This window comes from Haliaeetus leucocephalus, unplaced genomic scaffold, assembly GCF_000737465.1.
Source record: "Haliaeetus leucocephalus isolate CR32 unplaced genomic scaffold, Haliaeetus_leucocephalus-4.0 Scaffold0, whole genome shotgun sequence".
Taxonomy (NCBI): domain Eukaryota; kingdom Metazoa; phylum Chordata; class Aves; order Accipitriformes; family Accipitridae; genus Haliaeetus; species Haliaeetus leucocephalus.
In genome coordinates, this window is record NW_010972436.1 from 23,108,151 (window position 1) to 23,135,104 (window position 26,954).

The 26,954-nt window shown below is 40.3% G+C and overlaps 1 protein-coding gene across 1 annotated transcript in view; it reads left to right on the forward strand.

Annotated features, from left to right (window-relative positions):
* RHEB (Ras homolog enriched in brain) overlaps nucleotides 1–26,954 on the forward strand; it is a 42,747-nt gene that overhangs the window by 955 nt on the left and 14,838 nt on the right. Inside the window, exons 3-5 of the mRNA XM_010563098.1 lie at nucleotides 12,571–12,597; nucleotides 19,102–19,173; nucleotides 26,067–26,134. Of these exons, the coding sequence (XP_010561400.1) occupies nucleotides 12,571–12,597; nucleotides 19,102–19,173; nucleotides 26,067–26,134 (167 nt within the window). The remainder of the gene's footprint in view (nucleotides 1–12,570; nucleotides 12,598–19,101; nucleotides 19,174–26,066; nucleotides 26,135–26,954) is intronic.

Here is a 26,954-nt window from a genome sequence, read left to right on the forward strand (position 1 = left end):
GGGGGGTGTGTGTCACGCCAGGCCCGTGGGACCGGTGAGGGATGCGGTGCGGACCGGGAGCGCTCCGGTCCCGCTGACTTCAGGGAAGCTGGGATCAAACTGCCTCCAGACGCGGCCCTGCGCGGGATTTAGAGCCGGTTCTGAGATGCCGAGGGGAAAACCGGGTTGATTTGTTCCCGTTTCTGGCCTTTTTTTTTTTTGTGTGTGTGTGTGTCTTTGCATCAGCAGCGTAGCGAAGCCGACTGCCGACCGGTTGTACTCATTAAGGCTGTGGGGTTGTACTGACTCTGTGGTGTCCCCAGCACGGGATGGTGTTGCTCAGCAGCACGGTGCTGCTGGTACAGTCCAGCACGGACTAAACCTATGTGGAGGAACTTCCTGGAAGCGTCTGGCACAAGTCTATAGTAGCTGATAGGGTTTTTGTTCTATAACTGCCCACACCTGTAATCCTTTCTCCTCCGACATTCACCATCTTTGATGGAAAATAGTTTCAGATGTTTCGATGTTTGTTCTCCTAAAGCAGAGGGGAATAAGCCATACTACAGCTATCCTAATCGATCAAACTTAAAAGCATAGATCAATATTGAAGATAATGTGTGGTTGGAAAAAAAAAAAAATGTTACAGAGAGATACTATGCTGATATAAGAGGGTTTTTTACATGAAAGTAGCAGCTAAATCAGTAATCTGTCTTCCGTTATGCACTCAGCAGAAAGAACCCTTAAAAAAAAAGCTTTTTTAAAGATTAAAAAAAAAAGCCAAGTAAGGGGAGCTGTTTCTTAGGTTTTGTATGTAACTGCAGCCTGACTTTGAGATGGGATGGTGTAAAAATTATGATGAATTTGTATAGTCCTTAAAAGGAACAGCGAGTAGTAGATTGGTCAGCTTGCATAGTATATTTGACATCGCTTGTTGCAGTCAGTTTCATTGTCTTGTGTGTTATGTTTTCTCTTTTGTCTCGGAGCACTAGTGAAAACGAGCAATGGGCAGTGTAAGTGGGAAGGAAGAATGCTTGAAATTCTGTCCTTTAGAAGTCTCTGATGGGGCTGGGTGTACTCTTGAGCTTTGGTCTTTTGTCTGTTGACAATGACAAGCAGCAGTCAAAAAATCAGATGATAGTAGGGTATATACTCGATTGAGGAAAAATAGAAGAAATAGTATAGTATTGTTGATCTGCTTGGTGATGTTTTGAGCAGTAGTACTCATACGGAAAGGATGTGCAAAAAGCTAACGTCTGTTAAGACCTACTGCTGAACTTCTTCAGCTAAAGTTTCCCCGAGTAGTGCAGTATTAGGCTTGATGGGACAAGATCGGCTTTATTAGGACAGCTACAAGTTGTATGAACGTAAAATTAAGAGGGGGGAAGAATTCTGGTTTACTGTAGTTTTCCTTCTATTGTCCTTGACAATTTTGTGTTACCTCTTAGGTAAAAATCTTGCATGTTAAAACTGCAAAGTTACTCTTCTTAAATATGGGAGCATTAAATTTCTAGGCAAATACTTATTTAAAGTTCAAAGCTCTTAGAAAAACAAGGAAGTTAAACCGAGATTTAGGTCGGGTCCTCCGCTTATCCAAGTATGCCTCCTAAAGTCTAGGATAGTGACTTTGGCTTCAGAGAAGCTTTTGAGTAAGTCTTGCTTTGTATTACAATGGCAAGAATGTTACTTGAACCCTGGGTAAGAAGGGATCTAATCTCTTCTTAGGACAAGCTTTTGGGTGGTAGGAAATGAAGAGCATTTCTTCTGGGGAAAATGCAACCTTTGAATAGAGCTAACGTTCATTAAGGCAGGGAATAATGCCAAAATCTGAAGGGCTTTAAGAAAATGTTTTCTAAATTTCCTTTTATAATTAGGGAGCTACATTGCTTTGCCATTAGCATCAATCTCGACCCTGGAATGAGGGGGGCTAACTCTGCTAAGTTGTAAAATGTTTACAGTTTTATAGGTTAGCATAAATGCTTAGGTGACCTGCTCTGTGAAGTAGCGAGCTCTCCTTGGAATTTGTGGGGTGTTTGAGATGAAGTTAATTAGAAAATGGCGAGCTTTTTTTTTTCTGTGTCTCTTTCAGTTACATGTTGAAATAACCAGGTTTTGATGACATATTTCAAGCAGTGAGCTGTTTCCTACAGTTGATGATTCAACAATTTTGTGTATCTTTCAGGTTATGAGTGTGTATAGTAATGGGCAAGCATGTCCTCCACGGGCGTTTGTGAAACGGAATCTGAATCTTGTACTGGCTTCATGCTAAGCCCTTGTTTCTTTTACTTACGTTAAATTTTATTCTTATCCTAGTGCTGTTCTCAGATAAACTAGAGGTTGGGAGTGGTATTCTGATATAATAGTTCTCAGAATAGAAAATTCAGGAGTCTGCTTGTTTGAATACACTCCCTCTGTCTTTCAACACCACCATCAACCCTTTCATATGTGAAACTAGTGTTCTTTGCAGATGGGAGAGATCACGGTGGAAGCCTCATGAATTCCCAGGCAGACACGCTTTCTGAGATGCAGACAGAGTATTTGCCAGGAACTTCGGGACTTGTTTTTTGGTGAGGAAGGCCAACTATGTGTGGGTATAGCATACAGGTTGTGGCATGACGCTAGACAAAAATCACACAAGAATGTGTCCTTTGGGTTTTGCTCACGCTTAAATCGGTTGTAAGAAAGTTAAATTCCATTATGTAAGTGTGCTTGCCTCAGTGAGGTTCTGAGTAGAAATCAGATGGATTTCATCCCAAAATCTGATAGTTTCACAAGGGAGGAGCTTGACTTTGATTATTGTTGTTTGATAAGTGACCAGAGCAGACCAGCTACTTGAGATTTGATTCTGGGAAAAAACTGTCTTATGCATGATAAAGCATAACATTTTTCAAAGTTACTGCCTTCACTAAAAAGAATCTTCATACTTGTATTTTGGTCATAATTTAATATATCCCAGATATAATTGGAAATAATGGATTTGCATGGAAATAAATCAAGCAAGACTAAGATTTTCTGGATTGCTTCAGAATAACAGCCACTCTAAAAAGCAGCATGTAGTTGTCCAGAGTGCTTTATGCTCAGTTTGGTTCTTTTTTTGTTTATAGAAGAAATATGTAAATTCAGACCACAGATGCCTGTATGAAAGAAGAAGCTTCTTAGATCATCTTGTAAAGTACCTTATTACTGGGATTCTTGGTATTCTATTGAACCGATGGATTTAAGATAAGCAGGAAGGTGTTGTTTGGGTCAGCTGCTTCAGTCATAGGTCACGATCTCAGCCTGTTTTGGTTTTTTTGCTGTTTATATAGCTCAGGCTGCTGGTATTACAGATACATGTGAAGAAACTGGAATTCTGTTTCTGAATTTTACGTGTTTGGACTGGCGATCTGAAAACGCTTTCCTGGTCAGTTTATTGCTCTGAGGGGGAAATCCGGTTAAGTTAGTGGTGACTTAGCTATTTTCTTCCCCAGCTAAATAAGTCAACTCTTTTGTGTAGGTGGAGAGCAGTCCATAGTGCAGGCAGAAGTAGTTGTGGTCTGTGACTGCAGCGTGCAGGTAGCAAAAAAACTGTAACGGAACAAAATTATCTGCCAAGGTTGGATTTATATGGAAAGGCTTCCAGGTGGCTGTATTAAGCTAAAAAGCACTTCTCCCCCCTCCACCTTGCCTGAAAGCGAGAAAGGCAGAAAAAGCAGTACCTTTAATATGTGCTTGTAAATAGTAAGAATAATTGTTAGGACAAAACGTAGTTACTAGTTTTGAAAACTTGAGTTATTTGAATGTTAGGAGGTTTGTATTGTAAAATGGAGTTAAGGCTTTGCTTTTCGCTTCTGAAAGATGGCATCTGTTCGCACAGCAGTATACTGCCCTGAGGAGGTATCCCTTTGATATTGGACAGAGGGAAGTGGTAATTTTAGCAGGCAATAAATTGCCCGTGTAAATGTCAGGAGAGAAGGAATGGAGAAATTACTGCTGTTGTGTGCTGCAGTTTGGTTTACAGAATTGGTTGTGTCTGCAGCATTGGAAAGCCTGAGATTTTACAGGAAAATTGAGAGGTTCAGGATCCAGCTGATACCTAAGGTTAAAATTCTGCCGAGTCCCTAATAAGTGCCAAGATTATTTTCATAGCGCTTCCCTTGTTAGGACTGCATGTGCTCTGCCGGGGTGCAGCAGTGCTGCTAAAAGGAAAGGTTGCAGCTACCAGGGGACTGAAATGAGGCTGGAAATGCCAGCTTTAATTGCATTTTGGTGTGAGTGACTACGCTGTTCAACAGTGAAAGTTGCTACAGCGCATTTGATAGCAGTAGCTGGAAGCGCTAGAGGCAGCATGTTCAGCTGTAATATCAAGCCACAGTAGGGTTATTTGAGGACACCGTTCCAGGATTAACTCTTAAATTGCCTACTCTGATCTCTTAATGGTAACGCTTGCAGGTTTTGCTTGTATATGTGAGTGTTTTGGTATTTGATTACTCAACTTAGAGTTAACGTTGACGGGAGAAACCAAATGAAATGTAGATCCTGTAATTTATAAGCTATATAAAGTTGAAGCTCTTCATTTAGATACACTACACTGCCTTAAGTGTAGGTTCTGGGTAAACCAACCACCTCTGCGGTACACGCTGCTGTGGAAACTTAGAATAACCACGCATTGGGGATTAGAAGAGCAGGCTAAAATGTGATAAACTACCGAATACTATTAACTTCCTGTAGCTCTCCCGAAGGTGAAATTCAAGGGTGTATTTTAAGAACTGCTCCATTTAATTGTGTATTCAATCCAAATCGAAACAGCTTCTCTGTGGGATGTTCATAATGCACTCAAGCTCTGCAAGTCCTGCATGAGTCTAAATTGCTTGGTGTCATCTCAAATTATCCTAAATCGGAAGCTGCAAACATGAAGCATGGTATGTAAAAACACAAAGCTGCCCTTGTCAGTCATGGATCTGTTCTCCTTAAGGACTTGAGAGGCTTCCCTTTGTTTTCCAAGGCCTATATTTGAAGTGATCGGCAAATTTGTTGTGAATTTGGTAATGTAAGAAACTAAAATGTGCTTCCTGAATTTTGGGGGTTGGTTGTTGCTTAAAATTTCTCTTTTCCAATCCTGGTCAGGACATTTGCTTTCCTATATGGTTCTTGCACACTGATGGCAGCTATCTTGCAGATGAGGGTATATGGGATGGGGAAAAAGGGAAGAATGTGGAGAAAGCTTCTTACATGTTGCCTAGCAGACCTCTTAACAAGTTTTACGATCATTAAGTTTACCAAAAACATGAATGTGGGCCGTTAAAGATTGTATTTCCTTCTTGAGAAATACCAAGTACAGTGGATGCTGAATTGTTTGGGGGCGGGGGGGGGGGGGGGGGGGGGAAGATGCTTGTATTGAACTTGTAACAAGGGAGTAAACTGAGGCAGTTTTTGAACAAAGTGCTGAAACAGGCTTTCAGGTGCAGCTTATCTCAAGAGACGTCCCTGCCACTTTGTTTTTAATTGCCATGTAATGAAGGCAGATGCAAATGAACTATGTAGGGTGGGGCTTGGCTTCCCTTGGCACAAGCTGAGCTAATCCTGCACCATGGCTGGAAGTTCCACCTTCCTGCCCCCACCCGGGTGCTGGCACTGGCATGCTGGAAGCCTGGTCACCAGCTCGGGGAAGTGATTTCTTTGAGAAGTAAAGCAACCAGAAGGAAAAGTTTTCATGTCATTCAGCTGGTTGGCTCTGTGAGTACAACCTGGACAGAGGGAACAGGAGCTGTTCTGGGGGAGGGTGCAGCAGGCTCGTTGTGGCTGGGCAGACTTTACTTCAGTCAGACATATTATGAAACCACATCTGTAAGTATTTTCCTCCACCACTCCAGATAAGTGTGAGTGCTTTTTTCGTAAACTTTCAACAGCGGGCCTTTTGAACCAGAGTAGTTCTCTTGATGGAAAAAAGATAGCCTTGTAAAGGTCGTGAAACGTGCATTAGGGAACCATGAAGAAATTAAGTTTTTCAAGATTCTTGTTTAAATACCCTTCTAATCTAATCATTACATGCAGAATCGAGGAAAAGTAAGATGTTTGACCTGGGGTAAATCTAAACCTTGTTCTGAAGTCTTCAAATTCAGATGATGCTTCAAGTGAGATGATCTGGAATTTTCTGGAAATGCTTGGTAGTAAAGATGCTGCAGTGAATCAAAGCCAAAGCTCCAGACTACGATCACAGAATCATAGAATCATTTAGGTTGGAAAAGACCCTTAAGATCACAGAGTCCAACCGTAAACTTAACACTGCCAAGTCTACCATTAAACCATGTCCGTAAGTGCCACCTCTGCACGCCTTTTAAATACCTCCAGGGATGGTGACTCAACCATTTCCCTGGGCAGCCTGTTCCAATGCTTGACAACCCTTCTGGTGAAGAAATTTTTCCTAATATCCAATCTAAACCTCCCCTGGTGCAACTTGAGGCCATTTTCTCTTGTCCTATCTTTTGTTACTTGGGAGAAGAGACTGCCACCCGCCTTGCTACAACCTGTGCAGCAAAGTGCAAGGCATTCAGAATCACTGATTGCCTCCCTACTTGGAAAACCAGTGGAAAACAAATCTAAATGTTCTGTTGCTTTTCAGAGTAATCTTCAGTGTTTGCTAAGATACCCTACAAAATATCTGTTTCCTGCAAATGACTCCTCAACCTGGGTGACTCCTACTTTAGTTGTAAGCATTTATCAACACTGTTGCAGCATTGAGATGAGTCACAACTACTTAATCTGTTTAGATGCACTGGTTCTTCCTCAGTTTACCATATGCACTTTGATCACTGTACGTGCAAATTTTGAGTATAGCTGTATGAAGGATGTGGGATCAGACAGTGGTGAAAAATGTAGTGGTATGAACAGAAGATACAAGTTCTCAAAGTGCAGATTTTGGATTATCAAGCATGATGTGCTGGTCAAGTTGAAGACAGGACAGGCAAAAAATAGCTTGAGCCTTGGGGGCTCCTGCAAAAGGGAGGTCTACTTGGAATTTCTTATGGGACTTCTTACGTGCATTAGAGAACTTGCAACTAGAACACGAGGAGGAAATTTATAGGAGTTTAATTTGGATGAAATCTTTAAGAGTTTGTGAATAATGGCCAAAGGTTAATCTTTTGAGGCATAAGACTAAGGAACAAAAGACCCTAATGTGTGACACTCAGAAAAGTTGTGGTGCTTCTATATCAAGTAGGTAAGAACTGAAGAAATCACAAGTCCCTGATAGATTATGCTTTAAACAGTAAAGTTTCCTTTCAGCTCTCTTTTTTTAGTATTACACTGAAGTCTTAAAGAATAAGGAGTTAATACTTCTGGAATGGTTACCAGTATTCTTAGGTATTTTAGATTACAGGAACCAGAACAGCATGCATGACAAATGTTAGCTAGTTATTTGCGTTCTGTGGAGTATTGAGTTAAATGAATTTTAATTTGGAAAAAGAGGGAATACATAAGTGGTCTTCAGCCTGTGGGTGTGAACATGTGCAAGTGTAATACAAAATTATGATATGAAAGTGTCTCTTGACAACATTGTCTCTTGAGTTAGTGGGGTACATCTGTCTAGCTTCAACAACTTGTCAGATTGTATTGCCAAAACTTCATTCAATATGTATGACCTCCTTTAAAGGTACTCTTGCTATATGCAAAAGAGCTGGGATGCATAATATGTAGGAAAACTCCCATTAAATCTGTCCTACAAACTGTCAAAACAATCAAGCACTTGACATTAAGGCAGTAAAGTGTATTTTGCTTTAAGGCTTGGTCCTCCATTAATAACAGATTTTTGGTGTTCTAAAATCTGTTTCAAAATCAGCATTTTTAATTAGAACTGGAAGTTTCTGCTTTGAAATATGCATACAAACAAGCACCGTGTTTCGTAGTTTGCTGCAGTACCTTCTTCTCCATTTACTAGAAACGTCTGTTTCTAATGCATGTTCTGCTTCATCTGTATGGTTTGACACTGGTGAATAAATTCTTAAGAAAGGTGTTAGTTGTGCTGTTTTAACTTTTTTTCATGTTTGGAGAAAAAGGTTGTCAAAATTCTTGATAAACCTTTTGTGGTTACTAAACTTAAGTCTAAAAATTCCTTAAATGTGAGGTAATTCAAGTTTTACTGAACAGTAGAGCTAGGAAGAACAAGAAGGTGTCTGAATGTTTCAAAATCATGTTCTTTATATGGAGTGTATCAAGGAGTCTTGGGACACCTAAACCATTTTTCTGCTTTTTCTTCCTCAACTGCAAAACACCTTTTATCCCTAAGTGTGATGGTAGGAGAGAGGAAGAGTTAAAGTGAAACTTCCAGAACTGTTTCAATGACTAGCTTGTTGAAATTTCTTCTGGGCGAGTGTCTTGGATGGTGTTCCTAAGCCTAGCATTGGGTTGTCCTTTTGTCACAACCAACTGCTATGAACAAGTGTAAGTTAATGATAGTACAGAAAAATAAGATGATGTCTTCTCTCTTTGCATTTCCAGGCAAAAAGATTGTGATCTTAAAAAGCCGTTATCTTGTATACGATTTATAGCTAATGATGAGACTGTAGGATATACATTTCTTCTTTCTGAAGATGGTCACATGAACATCCCGTTATTTTGACATCCAGCTGCTTATGTAGGCATGGGCTGTACATCCCAAAGGTTGAAAGGGTTTAAAGGTGGAGGTTGGTAAGGAGAAAAAGGGGTATATGGACCCGAGTTTTAAGGGCAGCTTATTGTGGGGAAAGTTGGTCCATACCTGTCCAGTTCTTACAGCATGGAAGTGTGGAAACCAAAAATGAAGTTACGGGTTATTTCCCAAATAGCCAAGCTATGGAAGTAAGCAACTTCTGAAAGTCTTTGCTGTACCTATGGTAAATCTTGGCCCTTGACCTATTTGCCTGTGATAGTTAATATTTTATCCATTTCTGCCAAGTAGATGTGATGTACTTAGTTTCTTAGATACTGTTTAAAATAGACTTGAATTTAAGATTAGCTGGATGAATTTACGGTTTAACTGGATAATAGCAGAGTAAAAATTACTGTTCCACTTTGAGAATTTTATTTGCGTTGATATTCAGACACTTGCGCAGCAGACAAATACAACGTACTGCTCTGTCTCTTGAAGGCTGTTGGCCTGAAGTTAGGTTGCCTTAAACTGTAGCTTGATACTCAACTTCTTGTCCTAGTTGCATGGTTGTGCTAGTGGAGTGCTGGGAAGTGAAGAGTCCAGCTTCTGTTGGCAAATGCTTCCTCAGGTGCTGGAGCTGGACTGGCTGGAAGACACTTCACTTGTGAAAGACAGTCTAAATGAAAAAATAGTTTAATGTCAGGTTGCAAGTGTCATCCTTGGCTACCTCCCTCGGCTATTTTCAACTGGTTGGGGAAGGGCAGGGTGAGGGTGTTGGTTTTTTTTTTTTCAAGTACTTCTTTGTGAGCCAGCAGGTTGATACACACTGGTTAGGAAGGTAAGGCAGCCAGCTGGCTGTCATGACAGCAAGAACTTTATAGTATGGTATAGCAAACAAGGGTTACCTATTCTATTTTTTCTGCCCTGTGGCAAAATCAGTTATGTCGTGTCATACCTGATGGATCTTTGGCTTAAATTCCCTTAAAATTTCCCAAGGTCGGGGGGGCTCTAATGATTCTTCTGGTACTCTGCATGGTGTTATCCTTACCCCGGAGTCTTTTTTCCTGGTGTCTTGCCCGCATCTGTCATGCTGTGATTTAAGTATATTGTTACTTTGAACCTTCCTTACTGTTAACAGATTATCCTCTGTATTCAGAGGCTACTCTGTTATGTTGATTGGGTAAGTGTGTAAATGAAGAAGGCTTGCATTCAGAGTTAGTGGGGAGGGGTTAATGACTAACTCCAGCTGTATAAAGTGCTATGGTATGAAAATGGCATTTAACAGATTGTAGCTTTCTTCAACCCTGATTAATAGAGAGGAGGAACTTCATGTGTTAAGCAGAAGGAATGTGGAAGATGCCTATAAAGTTAAGTCAAAGAAGATGTAGAATTGAACTGGAGGAGAGACAGCAGTAACTTATCAAAAGTTGTTCTGAATCTTTTGGGGGGATAGTTTTTCTAGAGGAAGGTAGAGTTCAGGCATACTGGTTTTTATGTTGGCATGGTTATATATAGATCCACAGCAGCCTTGTGCTAGCACAGGAGAGTTGCACGTGGTCAAGGCTCAACTGTATGATTATTAATCAAGACTGTCTTGGTGTCTACCTATGCATCTGTTGACAGAGGTGTGATAGAGTTGACCGTGTCCTGCTCCACTGGTGGAAGAGAGAGTCAACATTAATCTTTGTCAGTATCCCTAAAGACCAGCTTCTCTGTTTTGTGCTAAGAGATGTTAGTGTTGTCAGGGTTGGTACTGCAGTTCCTGATGCTTCATGCAGCTTTGGGAACTTCCAGCAGCACAGGTCATGGCAGGTGAATAGTGCTGTGTGCTGACATGGACTGCCTGTAGCAGCACTGTTTCCAGGAAAGTCAGGTTTTGACTGCCACGTGCATTGCTGGCATTTGTTGACATTGGGTTCATCAGACTTTGGACCATCGGTGGGGGGCACAGAGTTCGTTACATTAACGGACTACTTCATAATCAAGTATAGTGCTACAGGCTGAAGCTGCCTTTTGTTGCTGAGATCTTCTAGTGATTATTATGCAGTTAGATTGAGATATATATATTTAATATGTTGTAAAAGTAGCCTGCCTGTAGTTGTTGGAAAAAATCAGTAATATCTTCAGGTTTTGCTACAGGTTGGCAAATAGCTCTGTGGACCTCCTGTCAGAGTGAGGCTGAAATTTCTTAGCTATAGTTGCTGGATATGTATCCCACTATTTGCTTGGTAATGCTACCAAGAGAGGGGATATGACCATTACTACTTTGTCAGGATTTTGTCCCATACCTGCTCTCTGTCGTCCTACTACAAGGAAGAGAGAAATAAATCTCTTACTATTGTTCTTGCAGTTCCAAGAAGATCCTTGAGGCTCTGTTTCGTATGTGTTTCAGTAGTACTGTCAAAAGAGTCCATTTCTCACCATTTCAGCTGCGTTTCCGACAGTTGACTTGTCATTACGATACGCTCAGGGTCAAGCTCCTAGACTTGCTTTTTTAAAATGATGCCAGGAAAATTTCACTGGCATTTTCAGAGACTTAGCCCTCTGCCTGGTGGTGGTTGTAAGCAATGATAAGGTATGGTGGCCACAGCATTGGCAAGTCAATGCTATGGCTCTGCTCCTCGTAAAGATCCTTACAAAGGAAGATCCTTAGGGAAGACCTGCATTTCAGTGAAACAGTACTGATCTGTTGAAAGGCTGAGGTCTTTCATCTTGGTAAGGGTTCTGTGCTATTAAAGCTTTCTCTGTTACTGGTGTAGATCAGGTGGTCTAAAAACATAAGGGAGGTTTGCAGTGAAAGGAGGGGGAAAGAAGAGTTTATCCTGTGTTCTTACAGAAATGTTAAGTTTAAAATCCTAATTTGTACCTGTGTACTCTGTCATGTTTGATGGCACATTGCTTTACCAGGTGGTCAGTAATAGCATGTAACTTAGTGTGGCTGGTGTTAACTTCAGCCAGTTGTGTAGAAATGAAAAAAAGGAAAATGATGGCTACAAACCCCTGGTACAGCTGCTTTATCCCATGTGGTGTGCATAGAGTAGAGTTCATTGGCTTCTGCTGTTAAATTCAACTGTGCTGCAAGTGCAGTTAAGGCAGTATCTGTGCAGTGGATGGAGAGCTGGTGCTGGTAACTGCAGTTGGAAAGACCCACTTCTTGAAGAAGTGCTAAAATCTGCTAGTCCTGATATTTCTGGCTTGCAGAAAGGTAATTAAAGTTGTACACCCCAGTGATGTTTAGTGTCAAGAAAGACCTGACTGGAAGTTGGGAGTTCATTCCCTTGTGTTGAAACTGAAACCTTCAAGATGGAAAAAGGGAATGCATGGAATGCATTAAAGCAAGAGATATGTGTTTTTATTTCTAATGACATAGCATTTAAAACTGATTTAATGAAGAAACAATGACAGTTACTGAAAGTATCTTTCCAAGACATTTCATGTTGTACGTACCTGATGATCCAAGGAAAGGTCAAGTTTATTCAGATACCTAATTAGCTGCTTGAAGTGTGTGCATAGGGAGAGAGGAATTGGCTTCTACCCAGCAGTACAAGCTGAATTTTGCCTCTTCAGGGGGAAATCAGTACAAAGTTCAGGCTCTTTCCATCTTAAGTGTATCATAAACTGAAACATTAGAGTCTGATCTTTAAGCTTAATAAGCTTCCCTTTACAAGTGCAATATATCAAGTTGTACTGCCTGACTCTTAGTTTAGGAATACATTTGCTAATTAAGCTAGCAGCACCTGCCTGATAAGTTGTCTCCAAATTGCTACCGTCACCTGAAATATTTTGGGCATGGTGCTGCGGAGAGGGAGGTGGGAAGGTGCTGCAGGGATGCACAGTTTCTGCAGAAAGTCTGAAGGGAATACGGAAGATGGTATTTATCTGAGCAAATATTGGTTGACTGTCTGGGGTATGAATGTCTGAATTTCCTTTGCATTTAGGAGACCCCAGGATGCAGTTCCCCTGACCTATTTAAAACATCTTGGATGCAGCCATCTATGCATGTATACCATGGCCAGGTGAGATGTATGCCACAGAAGTTTTCTGGATTTTTTTTTTTTTTAAGCCTGGTAACAGCTTTTCCATCTTTGACAACTGATAGTAAACACATGGAATTAAAATTGGTTTGACTCATTAAAAGGGAAACATCAGGCAAACTGTGGCACTCTGTTTTTCTGCCAGCAAGGATAGCAACCAGAGGTAACTGGACTGTGCAATAAAATAACTAAAACATTTCTTCTGACAAACCTTTGCTGAGGTTATTGACTTAGAGACAAAATGGACATCTGGAAGTGGCAACTAAGTTGTTGCAGGAAAACAATGGAATTTTTCTTTACATACTTGGCCTGGACATCTAATACGTTGCAACAAAGCATAAGTGAACATTCAGGGATGAGCACTGCTGCAGGATGGAGCAAGCTTGCTGTTACATATCAGGGAATAAAGCACATGCTCTCTTCTTTCTTTCTTGCTTTCCCTACAGAAAATATGATCTAGGTAGCATTATTAGGACTCTTGGTTTGTGTTTTGAAGGCTTATGGCTGTCAGCCTAGCAAGGGCCTGCAAATATGCTTATGAGTTCGACTGACTGCTTTGAAATCTGAAGAAAATAAAGGAAGCCATCTGGCTTCCTTTCTAAGTGATTGCCCCTCAGATTTCTTCTGGCTTGCAGAGGAATACCTTTGATAAACCTCAAGAAGATTGTGCAATGCAGAAGGAAGCGAAACAAGCATGTGTCCTTTTCTCCCTGCAGGCTTGTGTTCTTGGTGTTACAGACCATCATGTGAACCTCCTCTTCTACAGCAGGAGTGGTTCTTGCTACAATACCTTGCCTTAGACTGTCAAATACATTTCCTTATATCCTAATATAAAAATAGATCAGGAAAAGGCAGGGAATGGGATAGAGTGCCACGGAAGTTGAAAAAGAGCTTATGTTGTCCTGAAATGCTGATCTGCTGTTTGGTTTGTCATGAAGGTCTCTTCTGTTCCTGAGGTCCCTCACTACATTACCAAAAGATGTCTCACTGAGGTCCTCAGAGTTTTGCTCTTACAGGTTTAGAAAGTCAGATCCTTTAGTCTGTCCTTCAGAAAGCTCAGACAGCACCCTGTGAGAGGAGTGCCCCCACTCATCGTGTTGCAAATCAAGCATCAGTATCATATGAGCAAGTGCACCAGTTGAGCTCTGTGTCAGCAAGAGTTTTCTCTGTAAGCATCAGAAAATAATTTTTTAATCCTGGTATCATAATGTTGATGTCACAAGGAAATCACTACAAAACGGATAAAACTACCGCTCAAAGTAGATGCTTATACGTGATAATTCCTCATGAGTAAACGTCTAATAGTAGAATTAAGTTGCATCTGAGTAAAACACAGACTACTCATTGTATCATTGTCTCCAGAGGTTTAGAAACAGAATTCTATATTGACCCAGATGTATCATTTTTATAGTCATTAGAATAATTCACCGAACTACATAGCAATGGTCGGCAAAATAGCAACTACATAGCCATAATTAGTACCTGGGGGAAAAAAATCTTAATTAACCATAGCAAGTTGCTAATGATGAAGCCTGAGATGAATGATGAGCTGGTGATGGATTCTGAGATCATCTACTATCTTGTGAAAACATTTTTGTTGAAGAGTGGTGCTATACTTCCCTTTGCTACCCGGTTAAACCTCCACCTGCTCCCAGGAAGTCGTTCAGTCGCTTTCTGTGCTCTGAGGACAAATAGATAATCTGCACTGTGGAAATGCTGCTGTCTCTATTTTGTGCATCTTGGTATTCTGAATTAAAGAAGATAAAGATCCCATGTTCAAGTTAGAGTGTAAATTTCAGTATGAAAACTTCTGTCTCTGAAGTGTAGTAGGTTGAGCATAGCTGTGCGTGAGATATTGAAAGCTGGGCAAGCAGTCAGTCTTACCAAATTTAATATGACTGGCAGCATTTCATTATGAAATTTCTTGAATCCTTTTGTGACAAAAACTAAACTAGTTTGTTCTGTAGGTAAGCCTGAGTAGATCGGTGTAGAGACTAACCTAGGTAAGATGCTAGGCTTGTGGTAGGAGTGGATTAGATGCCAGCAGTTAAGTGTTTACTAATTAAGCAAAGTACATAAGTGGGCATTTTAATAGAAAAAGATGGGTTAAAGAAACTATGCGTCTAAAATTCTAACAGAACAGAGAATTGCAACTCTTCGGTAGTTGTTCCTGAGCCCATCAAACTGTTTACTGATTGCTTGTGCAGATGATTTTGAGTATTGAGAAATTCTTCCTGTTGAGATAAACCGCACTGTGCTGCCAGTGGCTGTCATCGTGGAGATGCCACGTTAGAGGGCAGCTGCAGAATCGAGCTTGCACAACGCCTTGCTTGTGGAGCTGTTGTTTGACTTGCTCGCTGGCTAGTTGCATCATATCTGTCTCCTGGGTTTGGGGGGGGGAAGCTGGCTGCAGATGAGAATTTCATCTGGGCTTTCCGTCTGCCTATTGTAAGGAGAATAAGGATGTGGGATGGGGATGGCAGGCAGGTGGTAGTGCACCGAAGAGAGGGCATGGCCTCTTTGGGGATGCCAGCTGTCCATGAGCCCACCCATGCTCAGTTACTCATCTTCTTGGTAAACTGCCTAGTGTTGTAAAGCTTGAATTTTAAGGCTAGGTTAAATACCACAGCTCTTGTCCAAGAAGTAAAAGGATGAGTAAAAACTCGATTTGGCAATTGTTTTGCCTTGGCAATTGCAATGGCATTTGAAACTGATGTGCTGTGACTGCACTAGTCAGAGTGTTTATGGGATGTTCCACTTTAGGTAGCGAGTGTTCTATTGTATGAACAGAAATAATGGTTTGTATTTTTTGAAATGGCTCTCTGTCTGAAAACCTGTTCCTTTCTGTTTTGACGGTGGAAGACTTTTCTTTACCACTCCAGCATCATATTGTAAATAATGAATTGTGTAAGCAAATACCCTTTGGGTACTTCTGGACAGCTTGATTTGGGCTTTCAGCCACCTGGGACTTGTATTCTAAACACTTGTAAAACCTGTTCTTCCCAGCCTTTACCCTTTGTCCTATCTTTCCAGGGAGAGGGAGGGTCAGTAAACTTGGAGAATTTTACTTAAAACTGCTCTGCCATGGAGTATCTGATGCTTTGAGTTACCACAGCAAGTACAGCTGGAGGAGTCACCCTATTGCCCTGCCCCAGTGTTGCCCTTGTTTGATGCACTTGTTTCTTCCAAGCCATTTTGAGCTCTCTGGTTCTGAACAGAGTCAAAATGTTAAGCCATAATCTTCTCCAGTCAGATTTCGCAAATGCTTTTTCATCTTGAAAATCACAGGTCTCCATCTATTTAGTGAACTGCTTCCAGCAGACTTTGTCTTGCTTCTGCTCATGACGCTTCTCCTTTTGGTGTCAACAGATGTTTATTTTCCTAAAACTTGAGGACAGTGGATACACTAAAAGTATGAGCGTGGAGGATGCTACAACGAAAAGCTTAGCAAACTAAAAAACATTTGGCATTTGATCCAAATGAGGGCGTATTAGAGCTGAGCCTTTTTTTGAGGTATGCACCATTGAGTAATCAATTAATCAAATCTTTGCTGCTGGTGTCAGGCTCTCTCACCCATTTAGGCTGAAGCGTGCTAGCGCCACATGCACACCTAGACTGCATTATCTCCCCGCATCCTCCTCCCTGCAGTGCTCCGAGATAGAGTTAGCACATCAGTAGATGCAGTTGCGTGCAGTTCCTTGGTCCATGCCTCATGGACGTTATGTTTATGTTGTAATTCTCTCTGAAAATGTTGTCTGATCTTTCTGGGGGAAGAGGAGATAGGAGTTAAATTGTCAACTTAATTTTCTTCTCTGTCCATGAGCATAGGTCAAAAGCCTGGAATAAAACCTGTCGGACAAAGTTCAAGCCAAGCTGTTGTTGACATGGTCCTGTGTGCTTCTTGGGCATGGGCTGAGACAAGGCAGTGGGGTGTTAATGACTTAGGTTTTAAATTTCTTGTGTACCCTTTGGAAGCCTTGGTTTAGTGGGATACTGTTGCATGCACTTGTCCTGAGAGGGTATGTGGCTGAATCCAAGACTGGAGAGCTTCCCTGTGGCTCCTCTAGGAAAACAGGCATCCTCTTGTGATCACAAACACATCATTACTGGTAGCCTTGTTACAAAGCTTGGAGGAATTTAGGAGGAGAGTGTTGGAACACTGGTTTTGTCTGTTTTTGTTTCCTCCTCTTTCACTGTTGGGAGGAAAGCAGTAATTAATACAGCTGGATGTTAAATGCAGCATTTTCTGTTGGCTCGGACTTATTTCTAGTATTCAGTTTCCAGACTTAGCACAGACAGACGGTAGCAGTCAAGTCTTTCAGTTAGTTTAGGATCCTCCTTAGGAGGAAAAATGTTCAGTGATGATCTATGCTTAACTTAGCTCTCCTTATCTTAAAGATGTAACAGCCTGATATAGGAATAGTTAACTTTGTTTTAAAATGGAGTGCTTAATGTGCTGATATTGGCAAAGAATATGGAAGCGTAAACTCTGGGTAGCAGCTTCATAAGCTTATAGTTGAAGAAGAAATAGCTTAAAAGTTCATTCACTCTCTAAGTGGTGTCCAAAATACACAGCTTCAGAAAGTTGCTGGGATGCATAGTCTCAGTTCTGAGTTTGTCCTTATTAGGATGATTTCAGATGTGCGTGGTTGCTTTGCTTCCCCCCACCCTTGCTGGAGCAACAGTTTAAAGCTCATTGTTCTCTGAAAACTCATGCACAGCGAGTATAACACCTTTAGTTGCACTGTTAGATGTATTGGAGAATGGTATCCAAGAACTCAATTTGAGAAAAAGCAACTCTTAAAAGGTTGTGTGCTGGTTGGTCTTTTTGGGGGTTGTCTGGGTTTTTTAGCATTGTATCTTGAATAAACTGGCATGACTGATAGGAGACAGCAAAGGGTTAAGCATGGCAGAGCTGGACAGTGATGTTAAAATAAACCAGGTGGTGAGTTGATGAAGGTTATGGCTGTTGGAAATCCCCAAATGATGATGCTTGTGTGACACTTTCTTCCTTCCTCCTGGAGGAGTAAATCCTGGAAGTGTTGCAGTTAAATGAAGGAATTGACTGCACATGTAATTATAAATATTAAGCCAATCTTCCCTTGTATCACTTTCTTGCTTGTACTTTGTCTGACTTGCAATTTTTAAAATGTCTTTAACAAAGTGACTTGCTAAGTATGCTGATAAAAAGTCAAATGTGAATAGGTCAAGAGCCTTGTATGATGAAGCAAGAATGGGGTGGTTGGAAGTGGAAAACTGTTTTTTAATACCTCCTGAAGGAATGCTTAGGAAAGAACTTTTTCTGCAGCAAAGTATAAACATAGCATGGTCTGAGCACTGCAAGAGAGCAATCTTTATCCAAAGCAATTAATTCTTGAAAATAGTTTTACTATATAGTTCAACCACAACATTGGTTACTGATGATGTCATTGAAAGGCTTCCACTGAGTAGGATGGTCTTGAGTCTAAATTTTAACTTGAAGTCGTATTTTGTTTGTGCTTCTTGCCAATGAGAAGAGTATAAAGGAGCATGAAGAATATACTTATGTCCAAAAGCAGCTAGTGCATTGGGAATCTTTTTAAGAGTGTATTTGTCCAGTAAACATAGTGTAATAGGATCTAGTAGAAGATGTGCTGTAATGGAAATCGTGTTAAGGCTTTAGTAATGCTTTGAAAAGTCTTCAGTTGCAGAGCTTTAAAGGTGCTTTTTATGGTCAATGTATGCCATCTTGTAAAATCTTTCAAGACTAAATTAGTTTAAATTTTTTCAATCTGCTATTAAGTACAATGTTTTGCATTACTCTTTATTGGAGGGGTGTATGATCAGATCAGCATAACTGAAATTGAGACCCTTGTCTGCAAAAGTAGCAGTTAAATTGCTTTCAAAAGAAAAAAATCCAATGATGCCCCCTGAATCACTGCTTAAAATACAGCATCCATTGGTCTCTTGTAGTGTGGCATTAAGAGGATTAATAGGAGAATATATTGATCTAAAGAATTTTGAGATCATCCTTTTGTCATGGGAAATATGTCCAATCTCCTAGTCAAACCAAATTTGGCTATTTCTATCCAAGTTCCTAGTTTCCTGTGCAACGACTGAAAATTATTTCTAGTTTTCCTTGCTTCTCGACAGAAGAACCTTCCAAATATAGCAGTTTGTTAAATTTAGTTTTATGAGGATTGGACACTGCTACTTTTAGATTTATTTTAAACTGGAGGAGGCACTTAAATTATGCTATGTTAAAACAAAAGCAGAACACATGCCGAGTAGCTTTTGCACTATTTTTTATGTGTTCAGGAGACCCAGTTACTAGGAATAGGCACTTAATTTAAAAATAGGTCAGTTGTCATGTATAGATAGTTTAAATGAACCATACAAAGCTCATACTGGCTCTTATAAAAACATAAGTTTATCTACTGGTAAGTGTAAAGTGATAACAGCCTGAAGACTTGTTTCAATACAGATTATCTTTTCCTTGCTTTACAGGAAAATCTTCACTGACGATTCAGTTCGTGGAAGGACAGTTTGTTGATTCGTATGATCCAACCATAGAGAACAGTAAGTAAATAACTGACAAGCTGCTCTTCTGTGCCTTAACTAACTTTTATCATAAGCCATTGTGGTTATACATACTACTTACATGGACTTTTACATATTAACATTAATTAACTGTTAAGTTTTATGAGTCCTTTAAACCAATGCTTACCAAACTTACAGAATTGCAGCATGGAAATAGCTGTGTGCGTATTTCTCCAAACAGCTAAACTGTTTTTAACACTAAATGAAAGAAAACCTAATCAATCTGGCTATTTGCATCTCCTTCTTGTGTTATATGTATGTTGTTGGACATCTGCTTCCCTAATATAGTTGGGGCACTTCAAATTAAGTATGTCATACCTATGTGAAAATGTGTTGCTACGCAGAACTGTTCCAAAGTCTCAAATGTCTCATTTGATCAGTATATCCAGATGAACACAAAGCCAGCAATACTAGTGAGGAGTAAATGACTACCTTAGAAGGTACACATGCTGTGGCCATGATAACATGATAATCTTAAATTACTCATATCCAACTGCTTGATAACAAGCCTGGTACACAGTCAGCTTGCTGCAAATACTGAGTAACTGACTTCAGGTGTCTCTTTTCTCTTAGCAGTTTTTTTAATATTAGTGCCTTTGTGAATACCTAGCATAGCGAGTGAGTAAAGATGCTAACACCAAAAATGCTGCCAAGAGCAACAAGTCACTTCAGAGGCAAGTTACCCAGTATTCATTACAATCCAACCACCTCTTTCTGAGCTAGCGATGGTCATAAAGTACTTGAGCAGCTGTGGTGTTAGGCTGAGTAACTTGATCGTGCTGGCTCACTTTAATTGTGTGGCAAATAAAACTTTGATTTCATGATCATAACCCTGGAGTTCTCATATTTCAGTGACTTCTGAAATGCAGTGGTAGCACACATTTTTACTGTTTTGAACTTGTGCAGTAGGATGTTAAGCCTATGTGATACTCTGGAAGTTTGAATGAAGTATTCAGCAGAACAAGCTTTCTTTTGGATATATATGGTAATAATTACAAATGAGTAGCTATCAGGATATTTTACTGAGGATTATTTTATTGCTTAGAACTAAAATTTTGATGCTACTTTTTCAAAAACTCTACATTTGCTTTAGTGAGTCAGGGTGGATAATTTGCCCCTTGACCTGAATGATTCGTTAGTCCTTATACAGATGTCATTAATATTAACACTTTCCATCAACCCTTTTTACTTTGTTAAAACTATAAAAAAGGTTTATTTTGAATTAAAGCTGCTAACAAAATACTGGGGATTAAGCTTCTGTACTTTAAGTCTTAATATCAGCTGGGACAGGTTATTTTTCACTGTCTGTGCTATATAAATGCAAATTATTTAAAGTAATCTTTTAGTTTTATGCAGGTATATGGGAACAAATAAAGCTTGAGAGACATGGGGACGGAGTTTCTCCGAAATACTGCATCTGTAACTTGTTTTAGGATTTTGATACCTTGGTACAAGGTTGGCTTGTTTCATTCTTCACAAGCTCTTCTTGTCCACAGAAACCTATTGCCTGTAACTGCTGTTATTAACTCTAGTTGTATGTCTCACACTGGTAGCATTTCATAACTATATGAAAATACACTCTGGATGAATTCTGCTTTTATTTGACTCTTGCAGTCTGCACTGTTTGCTTGATCTGACTTCTAAACATTGAGCATGTCATGGCCGTGAAAACTTTGTTGGGCAAGGTGTCTTGAAAAGGCATAACTTTTCACTTGATTTCTAATTTGTTTGGAAAACAAGCAGCATTATTGATTTGGTGAAAGTCTTATGATGTATGGCATGGCTGGAGGAATTTGTTTTCTGAAAGGTAGAGAATTGAATGGCCCTTCTTGCATCAGAACATGTTGCTGGGAGGTAAGGGTTGAAAATGTAAAAGATGTGCCCTGAGGCTCAAAACAGGGGGAAATCTGTCCCGTCTTTAAGCCCTGGAAGTCCTGATAGAGAGAATGTTTTTAAAATGCTTCTGTGAAGAACGGAAGAGATAACACATTCTAATTTAACATTTTAAGATACCTCGAAGGTATCTTTAAGAGGGACATGTGAAACTAGTTTTGATGGGATTATTATAAAACCTTTTTTTGAATACTTAATCTTTTTAAAATGTTTTTTCTAAATATAAATCTTTGACCAGTCCAGTCTTTTGACACTCCCAGCTGTATGTTTCTGATTCTGTGCAGGGTCATAAGACACAAAGGATGTAATCAACTCTTTTGTTGTTTTCCTAGCTTGAAATTACAAATCTGGTTAACAATGATGGCAAAAAGGGTTGACAAGTCCAGGTTCCTGTACTAGGGGCCGTGGTGGAGAATGTTGCATTTTTCCAGCGCTTTATATCGGGTTATAAAAGCTTTTCAGTTTCATCTAGTGATGGGGTCTACTTTAGTGTCACAAAACATGGGAATGAAAAAAAATACAGGCTAAAGAATAGTCCAGCCTATGTAATTTCTGTTTTGTCTCCAGAAAATTGTTACTGATAACTTACTACGGTATTCTGCCAGCACTGATTAAAGGGTAGAAAGCTGCAGTACTGCTGGTAGCTTAATCTTCAGAATTTTTGCTTCAAATAGTAAAACTTGCACAAAAAATTGAGTATAAAGCTAAATTGTATAGAAGGGAAGCTGTAGTTAAGCTCTTAAAGGAACAAGTTGCATAGCATATAAGCCATGAGCAATAGGAGTAAGACCTAATATTCTAGTAGTTTCATTTTTTCAGTGTGAAAATCACTACCTTCTTTGGAAGTGGTAAAGAGAAAATAAGCTGTATCAGATTTCACTTAGTGTTTGTTAAAGTCATCACTGCTTCACTGCTCTGTTTTCCTTTGCTTATACTACATTAGAACCAGAAAAGTTAGTTTATGTAAGTTAATGAGCATGTTGAATTCAGTTGCTTCTACTAAACTTGTGTATCGGGAAGAGTAACTTGCAGTGTTTTGTGGCAGCAGCAGAGGTGAGAGTTAATTGCTTAGCAAAGTAGATTTTCCCTTTCTGAATGTCCCAACAGGAGTGACACCATGATGGGTGGCTATTCTTGAGACGGCCAGGTTGAGAAACTAGTGGAACAATTACTTGTGGGAGTGTTGGAAAGAGAAGGAAGATCGTTGCAGAGCAGGAGTGTGTGGAGAGAGTCTGTATGGGCACTGAGCTGAATGGGGCTCTGAAGGCAGATTAGCTCGGATGAGCTAAGACCAGAACAATTCAAAACTCAAAAATTCTACTGGAATAAAAACTAGAATCTTAATTTGGAACTTGAAGCAAATAGGTCAGAATAGATAATGAAGATGTGCACACAACTCCACCCATCCCCATCTTTGCAGAGATGTCTTTTTGGTTATCATTAGTTCAGTGATTTTGTGTTGCAGGAAAGCTGACTTGACTGCCCGAGCCTCAAAAATGTTTTCTCCAGCTCCTCTGAGGCCTGCCTGGCTGCCCTCTGCTTTTCCTTACAGCTTTGGAGAAGCTTCTAGCACTGTGCCATAGCTCTGTGGTCTTCCTTTCTCCCCTAAACAGGCTCAGTAGCTCCCTAAGGAAAGGAATAGTCTTCCCGCAAGGGCTTCCTTCCTCCATCCTGTGTTTTTTAATAAAATTGCGAGTAGAGCATATTAGAAAGGTGGAGGGGCCTGGAGGAACCCTAGTAGTCGTGAAGGGGATACCTATACGTTTAGATGGGTCTGCTAGAAGCATCTTTAAGGCTAAACTTCTTCCATGCATGTCATGGCAACTGCAATGGAAGGCTGAAGTATGCTTCTTCCCAGGAGTTGCTGATGAGCAGCATTCTCAAGGGGTGGAAATGAGGCTTCTGAGAAAAATTAAATATAGCTCCGTTGCATTACATATCTTAGTGTTGTAAAAGATGTCCTGACAGATAGTGACAGGCATTGACTTTGGAATGAAGACAAGTAGAAAGGGGTGCAAAAGGTGGTAACCAAGGAACCCTTATGAGGTGGTTGTATTTAGCTACCAGCCAGTTGCTCTGTGGGAATAATGTTATACCAGTCACCTTTACTCAGTAGCACTATTGATCTAAAAGCCTGCATTCATATGCCTGGTACTGCTTTTTTATCATAATGGCTTGTTTTCACAGCAGCTGTCATTTTAGTTTTATATGCAAATCACTTCATTCATGTTGGTGTAATTGAAATACACTTGATCTTAGGGTGACGATGATCAGCAGTTGAGGGAGTTGCTGCGTAAGTTACACTTCTGCTGAGCTGTAGCAGCATTCAGGGCTGCACTCTGCACATAATTTTTCCAGAACTTTCTCTGATGGCAGAGTGGTTTAGTTTCTTTGCAATGCAGCCGTTGACTGGTGCACCCTCAACTGTACGCATGTATCTGGTGCTGCGCTGTTCACTGCAGCATCGAATTCTCCAAGTTTCAACAGTGCATCAGAACTGGGAACAATTGTAGGTGAAGGTGGGGTTTGCAGCTTTCTTCATGTAGCTACACTTGAGTTATGCCTTGCAAGGTGTAAATATGTCTTGTTCTGAGATCAGCGTGCTTTATGGAGGTAAAACAGGCTTTACCCATGCTTCAGCTGATGAGCAGCGTTTCACAGGTGTTCGTGTTATGACTAGGACTGCAGAGATTGTTCAGGTCTGCTGAAATCTGTCCTTGGCATACCAGAAAGAGCCATGCTGTGCAGTTATCGTATTATTGGTTGTTTGTCTTGCTCATAGGCACAGCAGAAGGCAATGTGTCCCGGGATGATAGGTGATGGAATTGGAAGTGGAGACTTCCTCTGGATCAAGGGGACCTGTGGATCGCTAATCACATTTAATACAGCTGCAGGTTTTTCCCAAGATTAAATTCTTACCAGGAATATTTTTTAAAAACTTCAGCAAAGAAATGGGAGTCACTAATTATGACCACATCAAAGCAGATTTGTGTTCTTGCAGTGGGCTGTTCCTAGTGCTACAAGCCTCTGCACTGAACTAACAGTTCTCCTCACCCAGTCTGTGGTGACTCCTCCACTGTTTCCCTTCCGCTGGCTCTGTCACACTCTGCTTCCAGTACCGATGATGATGATGTCTTTGCTGGGTCTATTCTAGGCTTCTCGAATAGTCTGAAAAAGCTGCCATCTGTCTCTGTCCCTTTTTAAATATTAACTTCATGAGGCTCTTGAAGCTACTTTGATTGCAGAGTGCTTTGATATGCATGTGAAGTGTCAAGACACTAGAGAGAGACTGTTACTTTTAATATACCTGTTAATGCAGTATGTCTCCAGATGAGTCTGTTTTCCCTCTGACTTGAAGCAGTGATATTGTATATAGCAGCACTGCATGTTAACAGCTGTTCAAACAAACAGTTACTTCTGTCCCCACCACAGTATGCATCCAAGGCAAAGAGCTGTTGTGGATTCTTGCTTCATAACCCTAAAATTCTGTGCAGCGATGACAACAGCGTCCAGACAGTGACTTGAGTGCGGCTCGTATGCACATGTGCTAAAGCAGCTTTCTTGGGGGATAGACAGGGTAAGGTGGGAGCTCTCTGAGGCTCCATTTCAAATTGCTCTTGTTGGTATTGTAATGGAGACTGTAGGTATGCTTTACACTGTTTATTTAGATACTCTGCGTTAGTTTGGCATTGCTGTTTGAATTGTTCCTTTTTTTTTTTAAAAAAGGGTGCTTTGATTTACTAGGTGGGCTGAAACCTCCAGTTTCAGATATTTCAGCCCACTTACTCAAGACAATACTCATATTGTGGAGACTTGACAGGGCAACAAGCATTGGCGGGGCGGAGGAAAGTTGGCAAACTTCAGCTTCTAGGAGACCCTGTACAAAACCCAGAAGGCGTAGGCAGGAGACCGCACAGTGGGATCAAGAACATTCAACTTTGCAGCTACGCCAAGCTGTTGGACAACTTAAGAGTATGATGAACAGGTCACTGCAGTGTTAGCTATTTCCATGCTCATCGCTGCAATGAAAGATGAAGCTTCATAGGACTGTTAGTATTTGGGGAAAACCACCTCAACCAGAGGACAACACAAATTTTACTCAATATATTAGTACTGTCCAGTAATTGTGTCTTAACTGCAACACTAAGGACAAAGTGAAGCTCTGAAGGCAGGTCAGTGTGCTCTGTTTGGTACGTGTGGTGCTTGGTAGTACATTATTCCCACAAGAGCCCTAACACTGTTTGCTTTTGCAGTTGCATAATACAAACACTGAGTAAGATTCCTCAGCTCACAGTGCATTGGCACTACATGAATCTGAGGAAGAGAAGCAATTCTCATCACTATTAGGGACTGAATGTACTTCCTGACTGAGGACTAAGATAGGCTGGTAGCTATGGAAAATGTGAAAGCAACACAGTGAACTTCTAGCTAAATTCTCATTATTTAAGTTTCCTATATTCATAAGCTTGGCTCTGTGTGTTCTAGCCCCCAAAGTTTGGTTTTGGTGTTTGTTTTTTGGTTGTGGTTGTTTTGTTTTGTTTTTAATCCAGGTAATTTACCTCATAATATTTACCTTTAGAAAATTGATCTTGCTGCTTGGAAACTGGGTAAAATGTCTTATAATAAGTTCAAACTTAGCTTTGATGCTAATTGTATTTTAAGTGTTTTCTGTTACCACAAATTACAGTTGCCTGGAAGTCTCTTAGAAATGCATGTAAAAACCCTTTTCACTCTTCCCTTTTAAGGAAGTAAAGGAGAAACTGCTGCATCCAATGTGAGGAGAATCTTGAAATTTTAAAGTAAATTTCTGAGTTTCGTTATCTGCAATACACTAGTTAAAAGTACAGCCACCTGATCTAGGCTTTTACTGCTACTTTAAAGCCTGTAACTAAAGTTCTTTTTCTTAGTGCCTTGGCTGATGGTGATCCCTTCCTTGGTGTATAATTCTGACATTTTTATGTATTTCTTTTTTGTTCTAGCTTTTACAAAACTGATCACAGTAAATGGCCAAGAATATCACCTTCAGCTGGTTGACACTGCTGGTCAAGTAAGTTATCTTTTTTTCTTTGGATCTTTCTTCAGAGTTAAAACAACAGGTATTCATACTCCTGTCCAGCTAAGTTGGTAACAACCATGCGTTCAAAGGTGAAGGTTAACTTAAATGATTCTGCCTTATTGTTTAGTCACTAAAGAGCAATGTTTCTGTAGTGTTTATTTAAAGGCTTTGTTTTGGTTTTTTGTTTGGTGGTGGGGTTTTTTTTTTTTCCTGTCTGTTGAACGTATGTCTAAAAAAGTGAAGAAGGAACTGCTTTAACTCTGATGTACCAAAAGTTCATAAGTAGCGTGCTTGATATTTACGGACTAAACAAGCAGTCTTGCTTTAGATGGGAAATGTCACTTCAGTAAACCATGGAGAAGTTTTTTATGACTTTTTCCTATTTGTGTGCTCCAGCTACGCCACTGTGACTTGTATCCACGAAGTAGTCATGGGGAATAGATAGAAATGCATATAGGTAGTAGTTACTGGGCTACCAATAAACTACTGCAGTTTGTTTACATTTTTATGTGATGGTTCGTGCGTGCTTCTGAGCCTTCACATAATGACAGGGAGCACAGGAGGAGACAGTGAACGCATGTCCTGTAGTATGGTCAGTAGCTTCATTAAGTACGGGTGTTCATTATATGGTGCTGCTTGGCTGAACTTGCGCTGCATGTTCCATGCACAGGAGTGCTCTGTCTTTGGAAAGACTCTGTGTTAGGAAAAAAAAAAACAGAACAGGGACTGTTAAACCCCTGTATTTTTATCCTAAACTTTTTATTGCTTACATTTTCTTGCCTTCCATGATTTCTGATATTATGCCTTTAGG